Consider the following 18,077-nt stretch of genomic DNA (forward strand, 5'->3'; position numbering starts at 1 on the left):
AGATGCCCCAGGGCCAATGAGTGGTATATTCTTGCCTCCTTTGTCAAAGATGAGTTGATCATAGATCTGTGGATTTATTTATGGGCTCTCTATTCTGTTCCATTGATCCATATGTCTGTTTTTGTGCCAGTACCATTCTGTTTTGATTACTGTAGCTTCATAGTATTGTGTGAAGTCTAGGAGGGTTATTTCCCCAGCTTTGTTCTTTTTCTTCAGTATTGCTTTGGCAATTCTAGGTTTTTTGTGATTCCATATATTCCATGTTTGTTCTAGTTCTGTGAGAAATGTTCTGGGTAATTTGATAGGGATCGCATTAAATCTGTAGATTGCCTTCAGCAGTATGGCCATTTTAACAATATTAATTCTTCCAGTCCAAGAACATGTGATATCTTTCCATTTCTTTAAGTCATCTCTAATTTCCTTAATCAGTGTTTTGTTGTTCTCCATGTATGTCTTTCACCTACGTGGTCAGATTTATTCCTAAGTATTTTATTTTTTGGATGCAAGTTTAAAAGGGATTATTTATTTTTTTTGCCTGCTGTCATTGTTAGTATAAAGAAATGCAGCTGATTTCTATGTTAATCTTGTATCCTGCTACCTTGCTGAATTCTTTTATCAGCTCTAGTAGTTTCTGTCTGGAGCTTTTAGGGTTTTCTATATATAGTATCATATCTGGATAGAGTGACAATTTAACCTTTTCTCTTCCAATTTGGATGCCTTTTCTTTCATTTTGTTGCCTGACTGCAGTGGCCAGGACTTCCTAAACTATGTTGAATAGAAGGGATGAGAGGGAGATCATTGTTCCAGATTTTAGTGGGAAGGCTTTCAGTTTTTCACTGCTGAGTATTACACTGGCTGTGGGTTTGTCATGGATAGCTTTTATTATGTTGAGATGTGTTCCCTCTATACCCACTTTGGTAAGAGTTTTTATCATAAATGGGTGTTGAATTTTCTCAAATGCTTTTTCTGCATCTATTGAGATGATCATGTGGTTTCTGTCCTTTCTTTTTTTGATGTGGTGTATGTATCACGTAGATTGATATGCATATGTTGAACCAATCTTGTGTCCCCGGAATGATACCTACTTGATCATGGTGTATAATCTTTTTTATTTGCTGTTGGATTGTGTTTGATAATATTTTGTTGAGGATTCTTGCATCTATGTTCATCAGTGATATTGGCTTGTCATTTTCTTTGTAGTGTCTTTGTCTGGTTTTGGTATCAGGGTGATAGTGACTTCATAGAATGAGTTTGGGAGTATTCTCTTGTCCTTAATCCTTTGGAAGAGTTTGAGAAGGACTGGTATGAGTTCTTTGTCTTCCTTTTCTTTTAATTTAAGTATAGTCAGTTACACTGTGTCAATTTCTGGTGTACAACACAATACCCAAGGCATGCATATACATACATTTGTTTTCATATTCTTTTTTGTTAAAGGTTATTAGAAGATATTGAATATAATTCCCCTGTGCTGTGCAGAAATTTGATTTTTATCTCTTTTTGTATATAGTGGTTAACATTTGCAAATTGCAGAACTCCCAAAGTTATTCCTTTTCTGTTTGTTTTGTAGATGAATTCATTAGTGTCCTCTTTTTTCTTTTTTAGATTTCACATGTGTGTGATATCGTATGGTATTTCTTGTTTCTCTTTCTGGCTTAGTTCACCTAGAATGACGATCTTCAGGTCCATCCATGTTGCTGCAAATGGCATTATTTATTTCATTTCTCTCTCCTTCTGTGGTAAAGGAGAGTCTTGCTGGGTAGAGTATCCTAGGTTGCATCTTTTTTTCATGCAGGACTTTGAATTTATCTTGCCACTCCCTCCTGGCCTGCAATGTTTGTGTGGAGAAATCAGCTCAAAGCCTTATGGGGGTTCCCGTGTAACTCACTCTTTGTTTTTCTCTTGCCTCCTTTAGAATCATTTCTGTATCTTTATCTTTGGCCATCTTAATTGTAATAAGCCTTGGTGTAGGTCTATTTGGATTCTTCGTGTTTGGGACCCTCTGTGCTTCCTAGACTTGGGAATCTGATTTTTTTTTTTCAGGTTTGTGATTTTTCACTTACGATTTCTTCAAATACCTTTTCAGTCCCCTTTTCTCTTTCTTCTCCTTCTGGGATCCCTATTATGTGTATATTGGCATGCTCTGCTTTATCCCACAGTCCATTTCATTAGTTTCCACTTATTTTTCTGTCATTCTGATTGGGTGACTTCTAGCTTGTCTTCTAAGCGAGATTTGTCCCTCTGCATTGTCTATGTGCTCTTCACTGCTTTTAGCTCAGCTGTCATCTCAGCCATTGAATTTTGTGTTTAATTGGCTCCTGTTTATAGTTTCTGTTCCCTTTTTATAGTATTCTCTGCCTGTATTCATAGTCTCTCTTACTTCCTTCAGTGCTTTTATCGTCCCCTTTTTGAAGACTATCAAAGTGTATTTCATTTATCGTTCTTTTAAGGGGACTTCTCTTATTTTAATTAGGTTACCCTGCTGTTTCATTTTACTTATCTCTCTAGCACTATGGATTATGGAGTATCAGTTATCTACTGTGGTGTTGAAGGACTTTTTTTTTTTATTAAAGAGGATGCATTCCTGTGTAGACTGCCTCTAATAGAGTGGTTGCTATGTCTTTCTTTGGTGTGTGTTGGCTGTTACCCCTTTGGGGGTGTGGTCTGTGTTGTGATGATCAGAGCCTGCCCTGGTTGTTGAGTGGGGCCCTCCTTTTTGTTTTATTTCTCTGGTGATGGTTGTATTTCTCCCTTTTTATTTCTTACTTTGTTAGTGTCCTCTCTTTTCTTCTTGGTGAGCCTGGCCAGAGGTTTGTCAATTTTGTTTACTCTTTCAAAAAAACCAGGTCTTGGTTTGATTGATTTTTTTCTGTTTTTTTTTTTAATCTCTATTTTATTTATTTCCTCCATGATCTTTATTATTTCCTTCCTTTTGCTGACTTTAGGCTTTTTTGTTCTTTATCTAATTTTAGGTGTAGGTTAGGTTGTTTGAGGTTTTTCTTGTTTTTTGAGGAATGTCTGTTAGGATTATCTATTTTTAAATATTAACTGAACCTTTTCTCCATTCCTTGAAAGTGGATAATTGGAAGTTTGGACCTAGATATTTGTTTCTCAACTCCTTGGTCTCTGACACTAGGGGAAGGCTGGGGACTCTATCGAGATTAAGCACTTACCTTGCCATTAACAAGCTCTAAACCAATGGCGTCCACTTTGGCGCTGCTGATACCCAAGAGGACACCATTTTCTGAGGAGGTGCGAAACTCCAGTGTGATGTTCAGATCTGACTGCACTTTGTAGCCTTCTTTGACTAGAACAAGCAAGGAAGCCCCCAAGTTAGTTGTGGGGCCCGGCCCAGCCCAGGAAGGTCCAGGCTCAGAAAGGCCAAGGGCTGGCGGGCTGTTTGGGCTTTGGGGCTTCTGAATGAGGTTCAAGAGACCTGGCTCCACTTTGGGAATGACTAACAAGTCACTTCCACCCGCTGCGCCTCAGCTCGCACATCTGTAAGATGAAGCCATGCTTTTAAAGACAGAGTCAGCTGGGCGAAACCTGAGTAAAGCTGCAGCAGGAACAGTCTCTCATCTAGAGCCACACAGGTAAAAAAATCAAAAGGGATTTGAGCCATATAATCCCTTCATCGTCTACCCAGGAACAGTGCACTTTATTTTCCCAGTAGCTACTTACTGGCTTTGTCATCTTTTGCTGAGTGCCTTAGAGTCCACACTGGGCTTTTTTTTTTTTAAGTGGTGTTTTAATTGAATTTTTATTCAGGTGTTTAAAAAAAGTGACATAATAGGGGATATTAGCAATAGGAGGTAGTTGTTACTACGCCCAGGGCCGAGGGAAAAATGGGAGAAGCTGGTGTTACTAGAGTTTGGAAGCACACAGTGAAGGAGAGAATCCTGCTAGTGTTTCCCCTTCCCACTCGCATCCCTAGCCTTCCATTGGAGCCTTCCTGGAAGCCCCAGGGCAAAGAAGCCCAGAAATTAGTTCCCTCTGATACAAAGCAGAACAGGAGCCTGGAGCATGGCTCTGAGTACAGACGGTAAGTTAACCAGCAAATGAAGCTTCTAAAAAGGGGAGAGAATGTAAGATATGTTACAAGGGCTAGATCTAAGTCTTGAGGAGTTTAAGGCATTTTAGAGAGTTAAATTACCCTACGTATAACTGATTAATATTTCAACAATCTAAATGAAGTTAACTTCTTCATCAAATTTGACTTGCATTTGGCTGACTGGTTTAGACATTTTATGTTCCGGATTTTTAATGCCAAGGCCTTTATTACCTTGGACAGTGAGAGCATGCATGCCTTGCATAAATTTGGGGAAAGTACAGATGAAACCAGCACTGCACGTTGCCCTCTGTCAGGAGCAGCACCACTCCTGGTGGGAGGCAGCTATCTGGATACCACAGGTCAGCAGGCTTTTCCACTAGAAGCTGAGAAATCAGAATACGCTGGAACAGTTAAGGAAATGTGGTCTTACTGCAACTAACTAGTTCAGTGGGTCCCGTCCTATCATATAGTTCTTGGATCCGTATCATCTCAGAGTGCAGGTGAATTCCCAAGATTTCTTTCCAGCTTGTTGATAATACATACCAAGGGCTGCATATCCACTTCCTTCAAAGAAAGTTCCTTTCTGAGCTGCAGCATAGCACCTGCTGACTGCAAATGCAGACTCTGCATTGTCCTTGCCCAGCTGTTTGCCATTTACTGTCACCTCCCCAATGCAAGCAGGGATGCTGTGGGTGACCTAAGCCAAGTGACATGAGAGTAGATGAGGGTGAGAACACCAAGATGGGGAAGCACAAATTTTTCCTAACCTTCAACAAAACATTAAAATACTATCAGTTTTAAAATCTAATTGTCACAATACTTCACTGTCTAACCTAAACCTATTATAATGCAGTAAAAGAGTTTTTCTATTATAATCTACAAATACAAATTTGCTGGAGTTTCCTGAATTGTAATAGGGTTAAGTGACTGTGGAAAAGGAAATGTAAATCTTCATTAAGTAACAGGCAGGAAGGCTAGTCAGGCTTCAAGGAGAAAACCCAACACTTGATTTAGGGCCATGGTTTGAAAGGTTTGCCTCTTGCAGCCAAGCCCCAGGCCCAAACAGGATAATTTAAACACAAACATAAATATATTCCAAAACCTCAATAAAGGCAGAATGGGCCCGTGGAGAAAATGCTGCTTACATTCCCAATGTTCCTGGCCCTGTACTCAGAGGGAAGGCCTCCTAGGTACAGCTTTCCTTCCACATCCAGCGTGGTAGCATCTCCCACCGTGGTTACCATGGCAGACTCCTGGTTGTCAACCATCATGAAGCCCTTCTTTTTAAAGTATTCTGTCTTGACCTAGAGCAAAATGGAAACATGCGTAATTTCTAAGGAATGTGAGAAAACTAACAGATGTTGGTTTGCAACATCTGTTCACTATAGCAGTAATAACCTGAGTGAAATCTTAAAGGATGGCTCAGGTTTTCACAGTTGGTTTGAGAGGAGGCTGAGCCTGGAGCTGGCACAGGTGAAGTGGCTCCGAAGAACATGCTCCGAGTCCTGGTTCTAAGATCACAAACGTTGCGATGTCAGCTTCAGCCCATTCTTACCACTCGTGGGCTTGATTTACTTCTAGTCAGATCGAGAATGTTTTTGGTACCTTTCATTCATTCTACCAGTGTTTGCTGAGTGCCTGCTAGGTGTCAGGCACTGAGCAAGCGAGGCCCTGGGGATATTTCAAGAAGCAGAAAAGGTCCCTGCCTGCAAGGAGGCAGATACCAGACGCAAAGCAAGCTAGGAATCAAAGGGAGTAATCCCACTTCCTCGGAGTGGAGCAGACGCAAGGGACGGGCGGAAGGAAACTTGGAACGAGCAATCACGTTTCCTGAGAGCGCACCGTGTGCCACTGGCCGTCACTGAGCAGAGCAGGGTGCGAGACCTTGGTCCGGCCCTTCCCAAGGTCAAACATGAAGTGGAGGCGGCCCTCGTGCAGCTGGAGAGCAGCGTAATCCACCTGGTTCTGGTGAGCCGTGTAGTAAATCAGGCCGCTGGAGGCGAATGTTCGGATTCTTAGCTGAACCGAGAGCCTGGAGGGAAACAAGAGCTCAGCCCGCAGAAAGGAATATGCTTTCACTTTTACTCTTTAAAATAACTGCAAAGAAAGAACCCATTAATTGTTCAACATTTATATTTAACATCTCAGGTCATTCATCCCTTCCTTCACTTATCCGTCTGTTCATTCAACTCATGGTAATACAGACGTCCATCTGCCAGGAACTAGTCTAGGAACAGAGGGTCAAGCAGTAAACAGAGGAAGGCCCTTCCCCAGTGAAACTAATACTAGAGACATGTCAGAGTTAAAGTTGGGTCACGGAGGGACCATTGGTGGTTTTGTTACATAGTCAGGGAGACAACTCTGAAAGATGGTATTTCTGAGACCCAAATGAAAGGCAGGACCTAGCCTCATAAGGCTCCACAGTAAAGCCCTACATTTTGTTTTCAGACAGTACAGAGTATGTGAAAACAAGGGCTTGAGTGTGGTGGTCAGCCAGGAATCCCCACAGGGGCCACATGTCAGGATGGAGGGAAGGTGTCCTTCCGCAGAAGGAAGGGCAGTGTCACTAAGGTGCACAGAGATGGGGACAGGAGAGCATGGCTCTATCCTTGAGGATGCGGGGGCCTGGGAGGCAGTATTTGAATTTTACTGTAAGTGCGGTGGGAGGTCACAGGAGGGTTTTAATAAGGAGGGGTGTGCATGGCTGGATTTATATCTATAAAAGGACCTCTGATGTGAAGAACAAATCAGACAGGGCCAGGCTGCTAGCAGGAGTCCACAGAGACCAGGCGGTGGCTCAGACCAGGGTGACTGGGAGATGAACTAAATATAAGCGTTTTGGACAAAGAAGCAGCAGGACTTGCTGAAGGACTGAATTTGGAGAGTGAAGGGAACAACAACAACAAAAAAAGCTCTAGTAGGTTTGGGCTGATGCTGCCGAGGGCCCTGCAGAGATGGCACCATGGACTTGGCTGCAGCAGGTCTCAGATGGCTGGCGAGAAGGGAGGAGAGGCGGACTGGGTGGAAAGGGGACAGAGTGGAAGTTAAGGAAAGACAGCCAGCCACGTGAGGCAACTCTTTCAAGAAGTCTTACTGTGCAGCAGAGCCGGGTGCTGGGTGGGGTGGGGTTGGAGTCTCCTGGGAGTTTCTGTTTTAAAAGCTAGAAACTCCTAGACAGGAAGTAGGCACAGCAGTCACAAAGATTCTGGGCCCTCGCTCCGCGGTGTGAGTCTGAGCCTGTGTCTCAGCTTCCTAGTCTATAAAATGAAGAGAACACCTTCCTCACAGGGTATTTATGAGGACTAAGTTGGGGTATGTGTGTAAAGTCCTGAGACAGTCTCTGGCACAAGTGTTCGCTCCTCTTACCCTCACTGATAGTGACGGGGGCTGGTGGTGATTCTTCTGGTGTGCTGATGGAGATCGTGTGTGAAAGAGGGAGAAACAGATGCTGCCCAGGTTCTGGAGAGGAGAGAGGTGATGGCTCCGGAGGGCAAGCAAGGGGGAAGACAAGGAGACAAGAAGGAAGGAAGAGGGTTGGGGACAAAGGCGGGAGCTCTTTTTGGTGCTGGACAGATGAATAGGCTCGCTCTTCTCAAGGATGCAAGTCAGCTTCTGGGCATGAAGGGAGGATGGGGTTGCAAAGAGTTTTGAGATAAGAGGAGAAGCTATTAAAAAATGTGACCATATTAGAGAAGTGTATTGGCTCCCTCTACATTCAGAGTTTGGAGGCTCCATCTGAGGTCTGTGGCCACAGCATTAAAGTCAAACCAGGTAGGAAAGAGATGCATTTCTGCAGCCCTGACCACCAGCTCAAGTTCTGGCATAAATTAGGCCCAGTGTGGGTTATACCTGGGTCCTGATGGAAGAGATGAGAGGGTTAAGGGGGGTTACAAAGGAACACCTGTGATAATGGCATCAGGACTACCTGGTTAAGGGGATACATTGTGTGGTGGGAGCTAGAGACAGGGGCGATGATGGTGAGAGAGCACAGGGGCTTAGAGGTCTTGATGCAGTTGAGGATCTGCTGGAGGAGGAAGAGGTCGGTTAATAGGATGCTTAAAGTAGAGATGGTGGAGGTGGCATGGATACTCCTAAGTACACAAGGGTATGACTATGGGGAGAGGGTGGCTGGGGAGGAGGGAGGAAAAGACCTCTGACAAATCGGAGCCAGGGGACCTTGAAGATCAGGTGTTGGGTAGTTGCTGAACTCATGGGGAAAGATGGCAGGAGACGCAAAGAAAAGACATTGAGCCAGGATCTGTGGTGGGGCAGTGATCTCAGAGGACCTCTTGTGGTGCAGAGCTGAAGGCATCAGCTGCAGAGGCTGGAGAGTCCCAGGAGGAGACAGGAGGGCTGTGGAGCCCTGAGGCACATTGGCCATGAGATCCCTGGGATGTGAGCCTGCTTCACTGAAGGAAGAAGGGCACCTGGGACAGGCAGGTATGAGGGCCAGAGGGAACATGCGGACTGGTGTGGGTGTGGACCAGGAATTTTGGAAGGCACAGTGAAAGAGTCTGGATAGACAGTTTCATCAGATCAGTGAATGCTGACTGTAGACTGGGGTTCAAGGTCCAGGTGATAGATCCAGGAGTCTTGGGACTTCCAGAAGGAAGAGTGATTTTAGAGGAAACTACATGCACACAGAGAGGCAGCAACCAGCCATCATCAAGAGGGGCTGAACCTCGGGATCCCCCCACCCCCTTAACCACGTTTTATCATCTGATCTGCACAGAAGCTGTGCATTCCTCTCTGCCTTCTCCCTGCTGCCATTTGGTGGCAAGTTGAACATTTCATAATAAAACACGAAAAGCTTCTTCTGGAAAAGACCCATTGCTGAAAAATACCTCCTGGATTCACCTAGCAACGAGATGCCACATGAGGACTTAAGAGCAATGCCTACCTCCTTCTGACAGCCAGCTGATTAAAGGGCAGCAGGAAGTGGCTGCCTTCTGTGAGGCCGAACTGGTGGGCGTTGGGGACGTACTCCGGGGCTCTGTCCACGGCACACAGTCCCTGTAAGACATGCACATGGCTCTCAGCCACCCACGGCCAGGACCCCCGCTAACAGAGCCACATTTTTCCATGAAGAAAACATCTCAGAAGCAATTGTGTCAGAGCACCTACAACGAAACATGTTTGTACTGATTTCACCTTTTTTGGCTTTTTCAGCAATTTACTCGACATCCCGTTCTCTCTCTGAGAAAGCAATTAGAGCTTTTGTTTTCCACCTCAGTCCCACTGAAGGTCACCTAAATTCCCATGAATTTTCATCTGGCCTAAGGAGCAGAGGCCTTGCTCTGCCCTCTGTCCCCCTGAAACCCTCACTCTGGGAAGGGCCTGAGGATGTCTGTGGCTTCAGGAGCAGCTAGAGCACTAACACCAGGAAACTAAATGCCCACAGGTGACGGGCTGAGCTGGCTCCTCCCGGACAGGAGCAAGGTACAGCCAGGGGGAGCTGGGCTGGAGGGGCGGGTGACCTGACTCCAGACAACATGAGGCCTCAGACCCAGTTTTCCAGCTTGAGTGGACAGATGCTACCAAGACAAGGGTCCTGAACTCAAAGATGGGTCCTGCTCGGAAGGTGCTGCTTTTGCGTGACTATGCCATAAATATCTAAATAATTGGAGGGCACACTTTCAACCAAGAGATCAGAAAAAGGGGAAAAAACTGAAAATTAACAATGTCTGCTGTTAAAAATATTTGGTCAACACTGGCCTTTTCTAGATGAATTAAATTTTTTTTCAAAGCAACAATGATATGCACAATGGCTTACATAAATACTTAATCTCACGTCTCTAAATCCGCAGTGATAATCTTTATAGAGACTTTGCCCCAAAGTTTGCTGTATGGCAGCCATGAGGCGCCCGAGCATTGCAGCGAGCAGTCGGGATGCTGTGCCATGCCCCTGCAAGGTGTCTCTGCCCTGCTTCTCATCACAGTGATGAGCCCGGGACTCTTTCCAGGCTCCTCTGGAAAGTGGTTTCCAGCTGGTTCTCCCAGCCAATGGAAGGCAGTGCTGGGAGGCTGGAGGTTGAATGGGAGAAGCCAAGTGTTTCTCCCTCCCTCCTGCCCCCCTGGCAGGGCCTGTCTTCCCTGCGCTCCAGTGCCCACCAGGAGACCCTCTCTGCTCAGACCCTGGGCAGCCCGGCTTCTGGGCCAGGCAGCACCCCTCTCCCCCCGCATCATGGCTCCAGTGTGCTCCTGCAGCTTGCCCGACACCTTTCTAACGAGGCCCCTATTTTCATTTCCTCTGGGTGGTGCTCCTTTTTTTTCCTCCTGGACCTGAATTATATAGTTAGAGCAAGCCTTTCTTACTGGACTTGGTAAAGGCTGGGGCTCTGGCGGGAGTTCACCATCCTCTTCATGAAGAACCAGCTTCGGCCTTTCTGAGAGCAGGCAGGTGTCCAAGTCCACTTGCTCATAGCCAGTGGCACTAGTGAAATCCAAAAGTCTAGGTGCAAAGTGTTTCCAAAATTAATGAAGATATTACAGGGCAACACATGAACCAAGGTTATTTGATTATTGAAAATATAAAATCCATTAAAAATATTAATACTTTCAGAGTAACCAAATTGACCATCTACTACAGTAACTAGAAGTCCTTATATCCTACCTTATGTAATCTCTTGATTCTTCTGCCTGAAATGGTAGCCCCCGACCCCCTTTCCTTCAGCCCCCAGCCCATCCCCTGTGTCCACCTGGCCATTCCCGAGTGTCCCTCAGGAGTCAGCTTAGATGCTGTCACCTCCTCCCGCAGCCTTGGTCAGGTTGCCTAGGGCGAGATTCCGGCTCTGGCTCTCAGTGCTGCACAGTGGCCTCAGTGGAACACTGACTTCTTTCTCAGAGGTTTCCCTTTGCCAGGAAGTCATGAACTACGCTTGTCCTAAGTCCCTTTACTCTACAACATGTCCCCTGTCTGTCCCTTGTTGGCATTTTCTGAGGATGTGGCTGTGAACAGCACATAGACATTTCTGCCCTGTCAGATTCCCAGCCTCAAGGCTTTCAGGAGCAGAAGATGCTTAATTAATAAACAAACAACTGGATGAATAAATATATCAACTGCACAGATAACTGAGCCAAGGCTCTGGCATCATCATTGTGTTGAAACCCAAGACGATGTTCTATTTTTTTAAATGTCAAGGACTCCTAAGAGGTTACTGTACAAAGGACACTACGACTGTAAAACATCTAAGCCCTTGCTCAAGGTCACAGGCGAGAGGGAGGATCCTCAATCTCCTGACACTTGACTCACGTCCAGTTTCTCCTGTGCAGATCCTGCTCCCACGACCCCAGGTCAGAGCACAGCTTGTCTGCCCCAGCATGCTGACCACAGGCAGTGGGGGAGTGAGGAAATAAATGCCCGTGGGCACGTGTGCTGCCCTTCCTCGTGGTCAGCTCCACATGGGAGTTTTTGGAAAATAGTAATTGTTTCAGGAGAAGCCACTAAAAACCTGAAGCTGCAAGTAGCCTAGTAAAGTCTCCTTTAAAGCATTGAGCTCAAGACAGAAAGAATCATAAAGTGCATCTCGAACCATAAAGTTAGGTTGCAGATTGGTGTCAGTACTTGGCATTAGGAGATCAGGAAGGGCAGAACCACACCGAGAGCACAGGCACACTTACTCCAAGTTCCAGATCAGGTTTCGGATACAGCCATGGAATGAGCTTCTCATCTTGAGCATGGGGGTCCCCTCGCCTGCTGGAACCCCCCCGATGTAGAGGTTGGACACGTTTATTGTCCTGCCTTCTGCTGCTGGGCCTAACTTCATTTCCACAGGAGTTGTCTCATCCAGTTGTACAGTGATAATTCTAAAAGGTTAAAGGAGAAAATAAGTTTTTAAATGTAATGAAACACTAACTGTCCGCTTTATTATCTAATTCCAGCGAATTCTTGCTGAATAATAAAGAGGTTCCTGAAGATAAAATTTAACGTGTGTGTGAATAAAAAGGTGATTCTTGAAAATTAAAACTTAGGCTGAACATTCTCCAACAGTGAATGGAATGTGATTAAGTATTATTGAGTTCAACTGCTTTTTGGAGAGTATCTTTTACTTCTTTACCTGACAAAATACCCATGTGTGCTTTCTAAAACAGTTGGTCTGTAGGTTTAGAAGGAAATATATAGGAATGTTGAAATAATACTATTTACTATTTCACTGTTTACACTTTACTGTTAACTATGCTATTTACTGTTTTACCATTCATTATTTTATATATATATATATGTAAAATATAAACATCCATCACTATATGTATATCACTATATATAGCATTAGTAAATAGTATACATATTTATATATAGTGTGTATATACAGTATATAGCATAGTGTGTATATATATATATACACACATACACACACTATTTACTAATATTATAATACTATTTGACACGGAATTATTACAACAAAAATAAAATTTACGCTGGACCCAGAAAATGGCAGGGTTAAGATTGTTCATTTATGAAAATTCTGCAAATATTGCAAAGCAGATTTCCAAGGAGGTGTCTAGCAAGCTTCTAGAATTGTCTTGGAACTACAAAAACTGAATGCTAATGACATCATACTAATTATGCCAGTCATCTCACTGCAGAGAGCACCAAACAAGCCTCCTACTGGGGCGCCTTCATACCTCCCGCTCCTTATCAAGGAGATGGAATGCTCTTGGCCGTCACCGAATGTGCCCGTGGGGGCATGCAGGAGAGCTCTTCTCAGGCTGGTTCCGTCCCCAGGATTAACATGCACTTCAATGTGGCCTTCAATTAGCGTGATGCAAAGGAAGGGCTGGGAAGACTGCACAGAGAATTCCCATAGAAAAGACATTACTGTGTGATTTAAAGTAGTATCATCTTATGAAGGTCATGTGGGAATATTAGCACCAAGGAAGCAATTTCTTAAGAATATCACCACCTAATATGACTGTTTTAACCTTTGTATGTTACTTTCTAATCTGCTTATATAGTTTACATTCTGCATTATTGCTACTGTCACTACCCATATCAAAGGTTTCCATTCCTAGACAGTCTTCATACTTACTATGTATTGCTGCATTCTGTACTAACTAGTCACACTGTAAGTCATTGATCTATTTCTCTTTTCCCCCAGTTTTGTTCAGATGTAATTGACATATAACATTGTATTAGTTTTGGGTATACAACATAACAATTGTATATTTATAAATACTGCAAAATGATCACCACAATCAGTTTAGCAAACATCCATCACCTCACACAGTTAGGCAAGATTTTTTTCCTTGTGATGAGAACTTCTAAGATTCACTTACTCTCAGCATCTTTCAAAAATACAATATGGTATTGTTACTATAGTCATCAGGCTGTACATTACACCCCCAGAACTTATCTCACAGCTGGAAATTTGTACCTTTTGATCCCCTTCACCCACTTCCCTCCCATCTCCCCGCCCCTGCTCTGGCAACCACCAGTCTGTTCTGTTTCTATGAGTTTGATTTTTTTAAGATTCCACATATAAATGAGATCATACAGTATTTGTCTTTCTCTGTTTGACTTGTTTCACTTAACATAATAATACCTTCAAGGTTCATACATGTTGTTGCAAATGGTAGGAATGCCTTCTACTTTATGGCTGAATAATATTCCACTGTATATATACCACACCTTCTTTATTCATTTGTCTATTGATAGACATTCAGTTTGTTTCCATGTCTTGATCACTATAAATAATGCTGCAATAAACAGAAGGGTGCAGGTATCTCCTCAAGATAGTGATTTCATTTCTTTCAAATATACACCCAGAAGTGGAGCTGTTGGATCATATAGTTCTGTTTTTAATTTTTTGAGAAACCTCCATACTGTTTTCCATAGTGGCTGCACCAGTTTACATCCTACCCACAGAACACAGGGGTCCTCTTTCCTTTTATCCTCATGAGCACTTGTTATTTCTCGTCTTTTTGATGGCAGTCATGCTCCCTGGCGTGAGGTAGGATCTCATTGTGGGATCTAGTCCTTCATTGTTAAAAATTTAGGTCGTTTCTAATTTTTATTATCACACATAGTGAACATTTTATTTTATTTCTTTTGCCTGTGAAATTGTTTCTAAGATTTCTAAACATGGGATTAAAGAGTTGAAGGTTTGAAAATGTTTAAAGCTCCTAATACTTTTTGCTATCCTGAGAGAGGTCCACCGGCAGAACTGGAATGGGAGTGTTTCACACAGCCTTGCCAGCACTGGATTACACTGTTCCTTTTTGCTGACTTAGTAGCAGACTCTGATTTACTGGAGGTCCTCTTAAGATTGACAGGAAAACAGTTGATGGTTCCTCAAGAATTTAAATGGAGAATTCCCATATGACCCAGCAATTCCACACCTAGGTATAATACCCAAAAGAATTGAAAACAGGTACTCCAACAGATCCTCGTATGCGGATGGTCACAGCAGCATTATGCATGACAGTCAAAACGTAGAAACAACCCCTAATGTCCACAAATTATGCTGTGTATACTGTGCAGTATCATTCGGCCGTGAAAAAGGACAGACTGTACATGCTACGGTGTGGATGGGCCTTGAAAACATGCTACGTGAAAGACACAAAAGATCACATGTATGAGTCCGTTTATATGAAATACACAGAATCGGTAAAGTCACTCCTAGACAGAGAAAGAAGACTGGTGGTCGCAGGGGTTGGGGAAAGTGGCGGTGGGGGGAGTGACTGCTTAACGGGCAGAGGCTTTCACTGTGGGTGAAGGAAATGCTTTGGAACTAGATAGAGAAGGTGGCCTCACAACATTGGAAAGCACTAAATGCCACTGAAAATTTCACTTAAAATTTATACAACATGAAAGTAACCCGTTTTATCTCAACTTGAAAAAAATACCGGTAGAGCCAGTAAACCAAGCTGCCCTTGGTAGACCTCTATAGAGTCTGCAGGTTGGTGTTCCAGGCCGGGCTCTGCAATAGCAGCTGCGTGGCCTTGTGCAGGTTCACCAGGCTCCCTGAAGCCCTTTCTCCCTTAGCAGAACGGAGGAAGGCACCTTCACCCTGAAGTGTGGCTGTGACACCACACGGCAGTGTCTGTAAAGCATCTTGCACAGCAGAGAGTAGTGCTCTGAATTGCAGCTGCGTGGCTTGTACTTCATTAAGACCACTGTATGTAGCCGTCTGTACATCTTACAGTGATGTAATATATAACGTTTGAGCAGAGAAAAGGGTCAGTATCACTATGCTGTTAGAATTAGAGGCAGACAGCAAGTGTTCTTAGTAGCTGGACAAGGAAGATGGACAAGGATGATTCATAAGGGAAAGACATTCAGCAGTAATTATTAAAAATGCACACCCATAAACAACGAGGCACACAGCTAGAGTAAATGCTACAACTAGGTCATCTTCTATCCGGCGTTTCCTGAAGCCATTTCCTTCCTGAGCTCCTGGTTCCCGAGCCTTTGAGCCACTTACCCCAGGGGCCTGCCGACGGCCCTGCTTCTCCCCGTGCTGGCCCAGGGCAGCCAGGATGATGCCGCTGCTGTTCTTGGTGGCAAATGTTGCCAACAGTTCCGACTCTGGTGACAAAGACTTGGGTGGCAATTCCATGTAGCCGCCTTTCAAGAAGCTAACACTTCGGACAGGCTGGTCACAAAGGAAACGAGAAAGGAAGTAAGTAAAATGGTCTCCCACACCGGAGGCTGCTGCCGTTTCCCCGCCGTCTCTTGTCTGTTCACCCCCCACCCTATTTTGGAACCTGTTACCTTATTATGTTGGTTAATCAGTGAGCATTTGTAGAAACTCATCCCAGTATTAATAAAACACTTCCCACCTCCAGTGTACAGCCTTTTCTCACTCCATAGGAATTTCTGAGTAAATCAAAGGTCGATCTGGATATTTCCAGGTTTTTGATACAGCCCACATAGCTTTTGCTGGTGACACCTTTCCTATACAGAAGGACATGAGAACAGCAACAACATTTGGATTTTGTTCCAGTTTTGAAAGAAGAAATAAAAACAGACCTAAAAATAAGGAAGATCTCTTTCCATGTGTCACTGCAGAAGTGTCTAGGCCTCCAAGAAGGAGTTCTCTATGCTGAGAACTTCAGGTTGAACAAGTGCTCTCCTTACCAAATTTAGTGAGTCTGACCACCTAGATGGCTACCGAGATAAAAGTGTCTTTAATATTTTAAGGGAAACTATTATAGTCATTACAATTGAAAGATACTCACTAAAACACAGGCCAATTATGAGAAAGACAGTGCACTGCCATAAGAAAATTATAGCACATCAGTTATATAATCTAGTTTCCACGTAAAGCAGACATTCACTTCCCATGAGGACTAGTGTGGGCAGGGTTATTTCCTAGGATCACATGACGAGAGGAGTCATCTTGTCCACACCCCTTCGTCCTGAAGGAACGAACTGCGTTTAGTGAAGTCTGCGAGTCTCCACAACCCTGTTTCTTTGATTCTAAGTCAATATCATATTTTTCTCGACAGAATATGCCACACTGCTGGCTGAGGTGAGGCTGTAATGTGGTCAGGCTCCCATTTTTGAATTATGGAGATCACTGAACATCTGGTTACACCCTGAAGCGTCAGCTAGTGACAGGAGAACTTTGCAGGAATATGGTTTCCTGCTAGAGGTGCATCTCTTTTTTCTGTGTTCAGCAATGAGCTGTGGACCATTAAGAAACTACATGATTTAGGGCAAATTTCAACCTTTCTGAATCTCAGTTTCTTCCACTGTAAGTGAGGAGTCTGGCCTTGATGCCCAAGACCCTTCTATCATGAAAGTCTGTCATCTGAGAGGTCTTCCTAGAAGAGGGAGTCTGTCCTTTTCCCCAGGCTCTGCACCGCGTGCCACTGCGGTGAGGCACAGACGGGCGAGACACAGCCTGTAACTCCAGGATGCCGCCACGTCAGGGAATGACATCTGGAATCGGGGACTAGGAGGCAGGCTTCCAGTCCTGGCTCTGCCTTGGCGGAGGGTTGAGACCTGGGCAGCTCTCCTGAAGTTCAGGTGAGCTCCTTCCCAAGACCGGGGTGGTGACTGGTTATAAACCACACTCCTTGGAACTCCCAGAATTCCTGGCGGAGCAGAGGGTACGTCAGGAAGTGGGTTCTGGGCTGCTCAACCCCTAGTTACTGGAGTGGCTGCACTTCTGTTTATGAACTCAGCTTGAAGGTGAGGTATTGCTACAAACCTGCATGTGAAAACCACTGGGCTGAGTGACTCAGTCTGGACGCCTGGTGACCCCCACCCCCGAGGCTACGTGGCCTTGACTGCTGCCCATGTGTGCCTTTTTCTTTTTTCTTTTTTTTTTAATGGTGTGAAAGAAACCTAGAGCTTAATTTGTCCCCAGTCCAGAATTACAAAACTGAGGACAATCAACCACAGAAAGTCTGTGTAAATTATTAAAGTCCCAAAGCTGAACATGAACATGCATCTCTCCTCTGTCTTTCCTCCAGCTTGCTGGTGCTGGTCTTTCAGCTGTCACATACAGGTTAGTCATTCCAATCACATGAAGAGGGAATCCAGGTAAGTCTGTAGAAAGCACCATTTTTTTTTTTTTCCGCCAAAGAGATGGTACTACTCTGGAATGTCTGGACAGGAGGATGATGTGTGATGGAAAGTGGGGTCTCCACACAGTGCACAGTAGCAATTTTTAGATGTTCTAAGGGCAATAAATAGAAAATCATAAATTTTACTGCAAAAGGCTTTCTTGACAGCCCAGTTATATGGCATGTTACTCAGAACAGAATGTTGTGGGTTAAACTGTGTCCTCCCACAACGCACTGAAGTCCCTCCCCAGTACTGGGGAGTGTGACCTTGTTTGGAGGTAGGGTCTCTGCAGTTGTAATCAAGTTAAGATGAGGTCGTCAGGGTGGGTCCTGATGCAGTGTGACTTGTGTCCTTACAGAAAGGGGAAACTGGGACACAGACACACAGACGGAGGGAGGACGGTGTGTCCACACGGACACACCGCCATCTACAAGCTGAGCAGCGCCTGCAGCTGCCAGAAGCTTGGAGACAAGCATGGAACAGATTCTTTCTCACAGCCCTCTGAAGGAAGCA

General features: G+C 44.4%; 1 protein-coding gene across 2 annotated transcripts in view; it reads right to left on the reverse strand.

Moving 5' to 3' along the window:
- The window catches only part of LAMA1 (laminin subunit alpha 1), a 124,305-nt gene that overhangs the window by 2,263 nt on the left and 103,965 nt on the right, over positions 1 to 18,077 (reverse strand). For both annotated transcript variants that reach the window (XM_072949236.1, XM_072949237.1), the window contains 10 exons: positions 15,830 to 15,944; positions 15,472 to 15,642; positions 12,674 to 12,834; positions 11,669 to 11,854; positions 10,364 to 10,499; positions 8,949 to 9,061; positions 5,891 to 6,080; positions 5,194 to 5,352; positions 4,592 to 4,745; positions 3,171 to 3,304 (listed from right to left, as the gene is read on the reverse strand). In XM_072949236.1, the coding sequence (XP_072805337.1) occupies positions 3,171 to 3,304; positions 4,592 to 4,745; positions 5,194 to 5,352; positions 5,891 to 6,080; positions 8,949 to 9,061; positions 10,364 to 10,499; positions 11,669 to 11,854; positions 12,674 to 12,834; positions 15,472 to 15,642; positions 15,830 to 15,944 (1,519 nt within the window). The remainder of the gene's footprint in view (positions 1 to 3,170; positions 3,305 to 4,591; positions 4,746 to 5,193; positions 5,353 to 5,890; positions 6,081 to 8,948; positions 9,062 to 10,363; positions 10,500 to 11,668; positions 11,855 to 12,673; positions 12,835 to 15,471; positions 15,643 to 15,829; positions 15,945 to 18,077) is intronic.

The sequence above is a fragment of the Vicugna pacos genome, chromosome 24 (assembly GCF_048564905.1).
Source record: "Vicugna pacos chromosome 24, VicPac4, whole genome shotgun sequence".
In the NCBI taxonomy this organism is placed as follows: Eukaryota; Metazoa; Chordata; class Mammalia; order Artiodactyla; family Camelidae; genus Vicugna; species Vicugna pacos.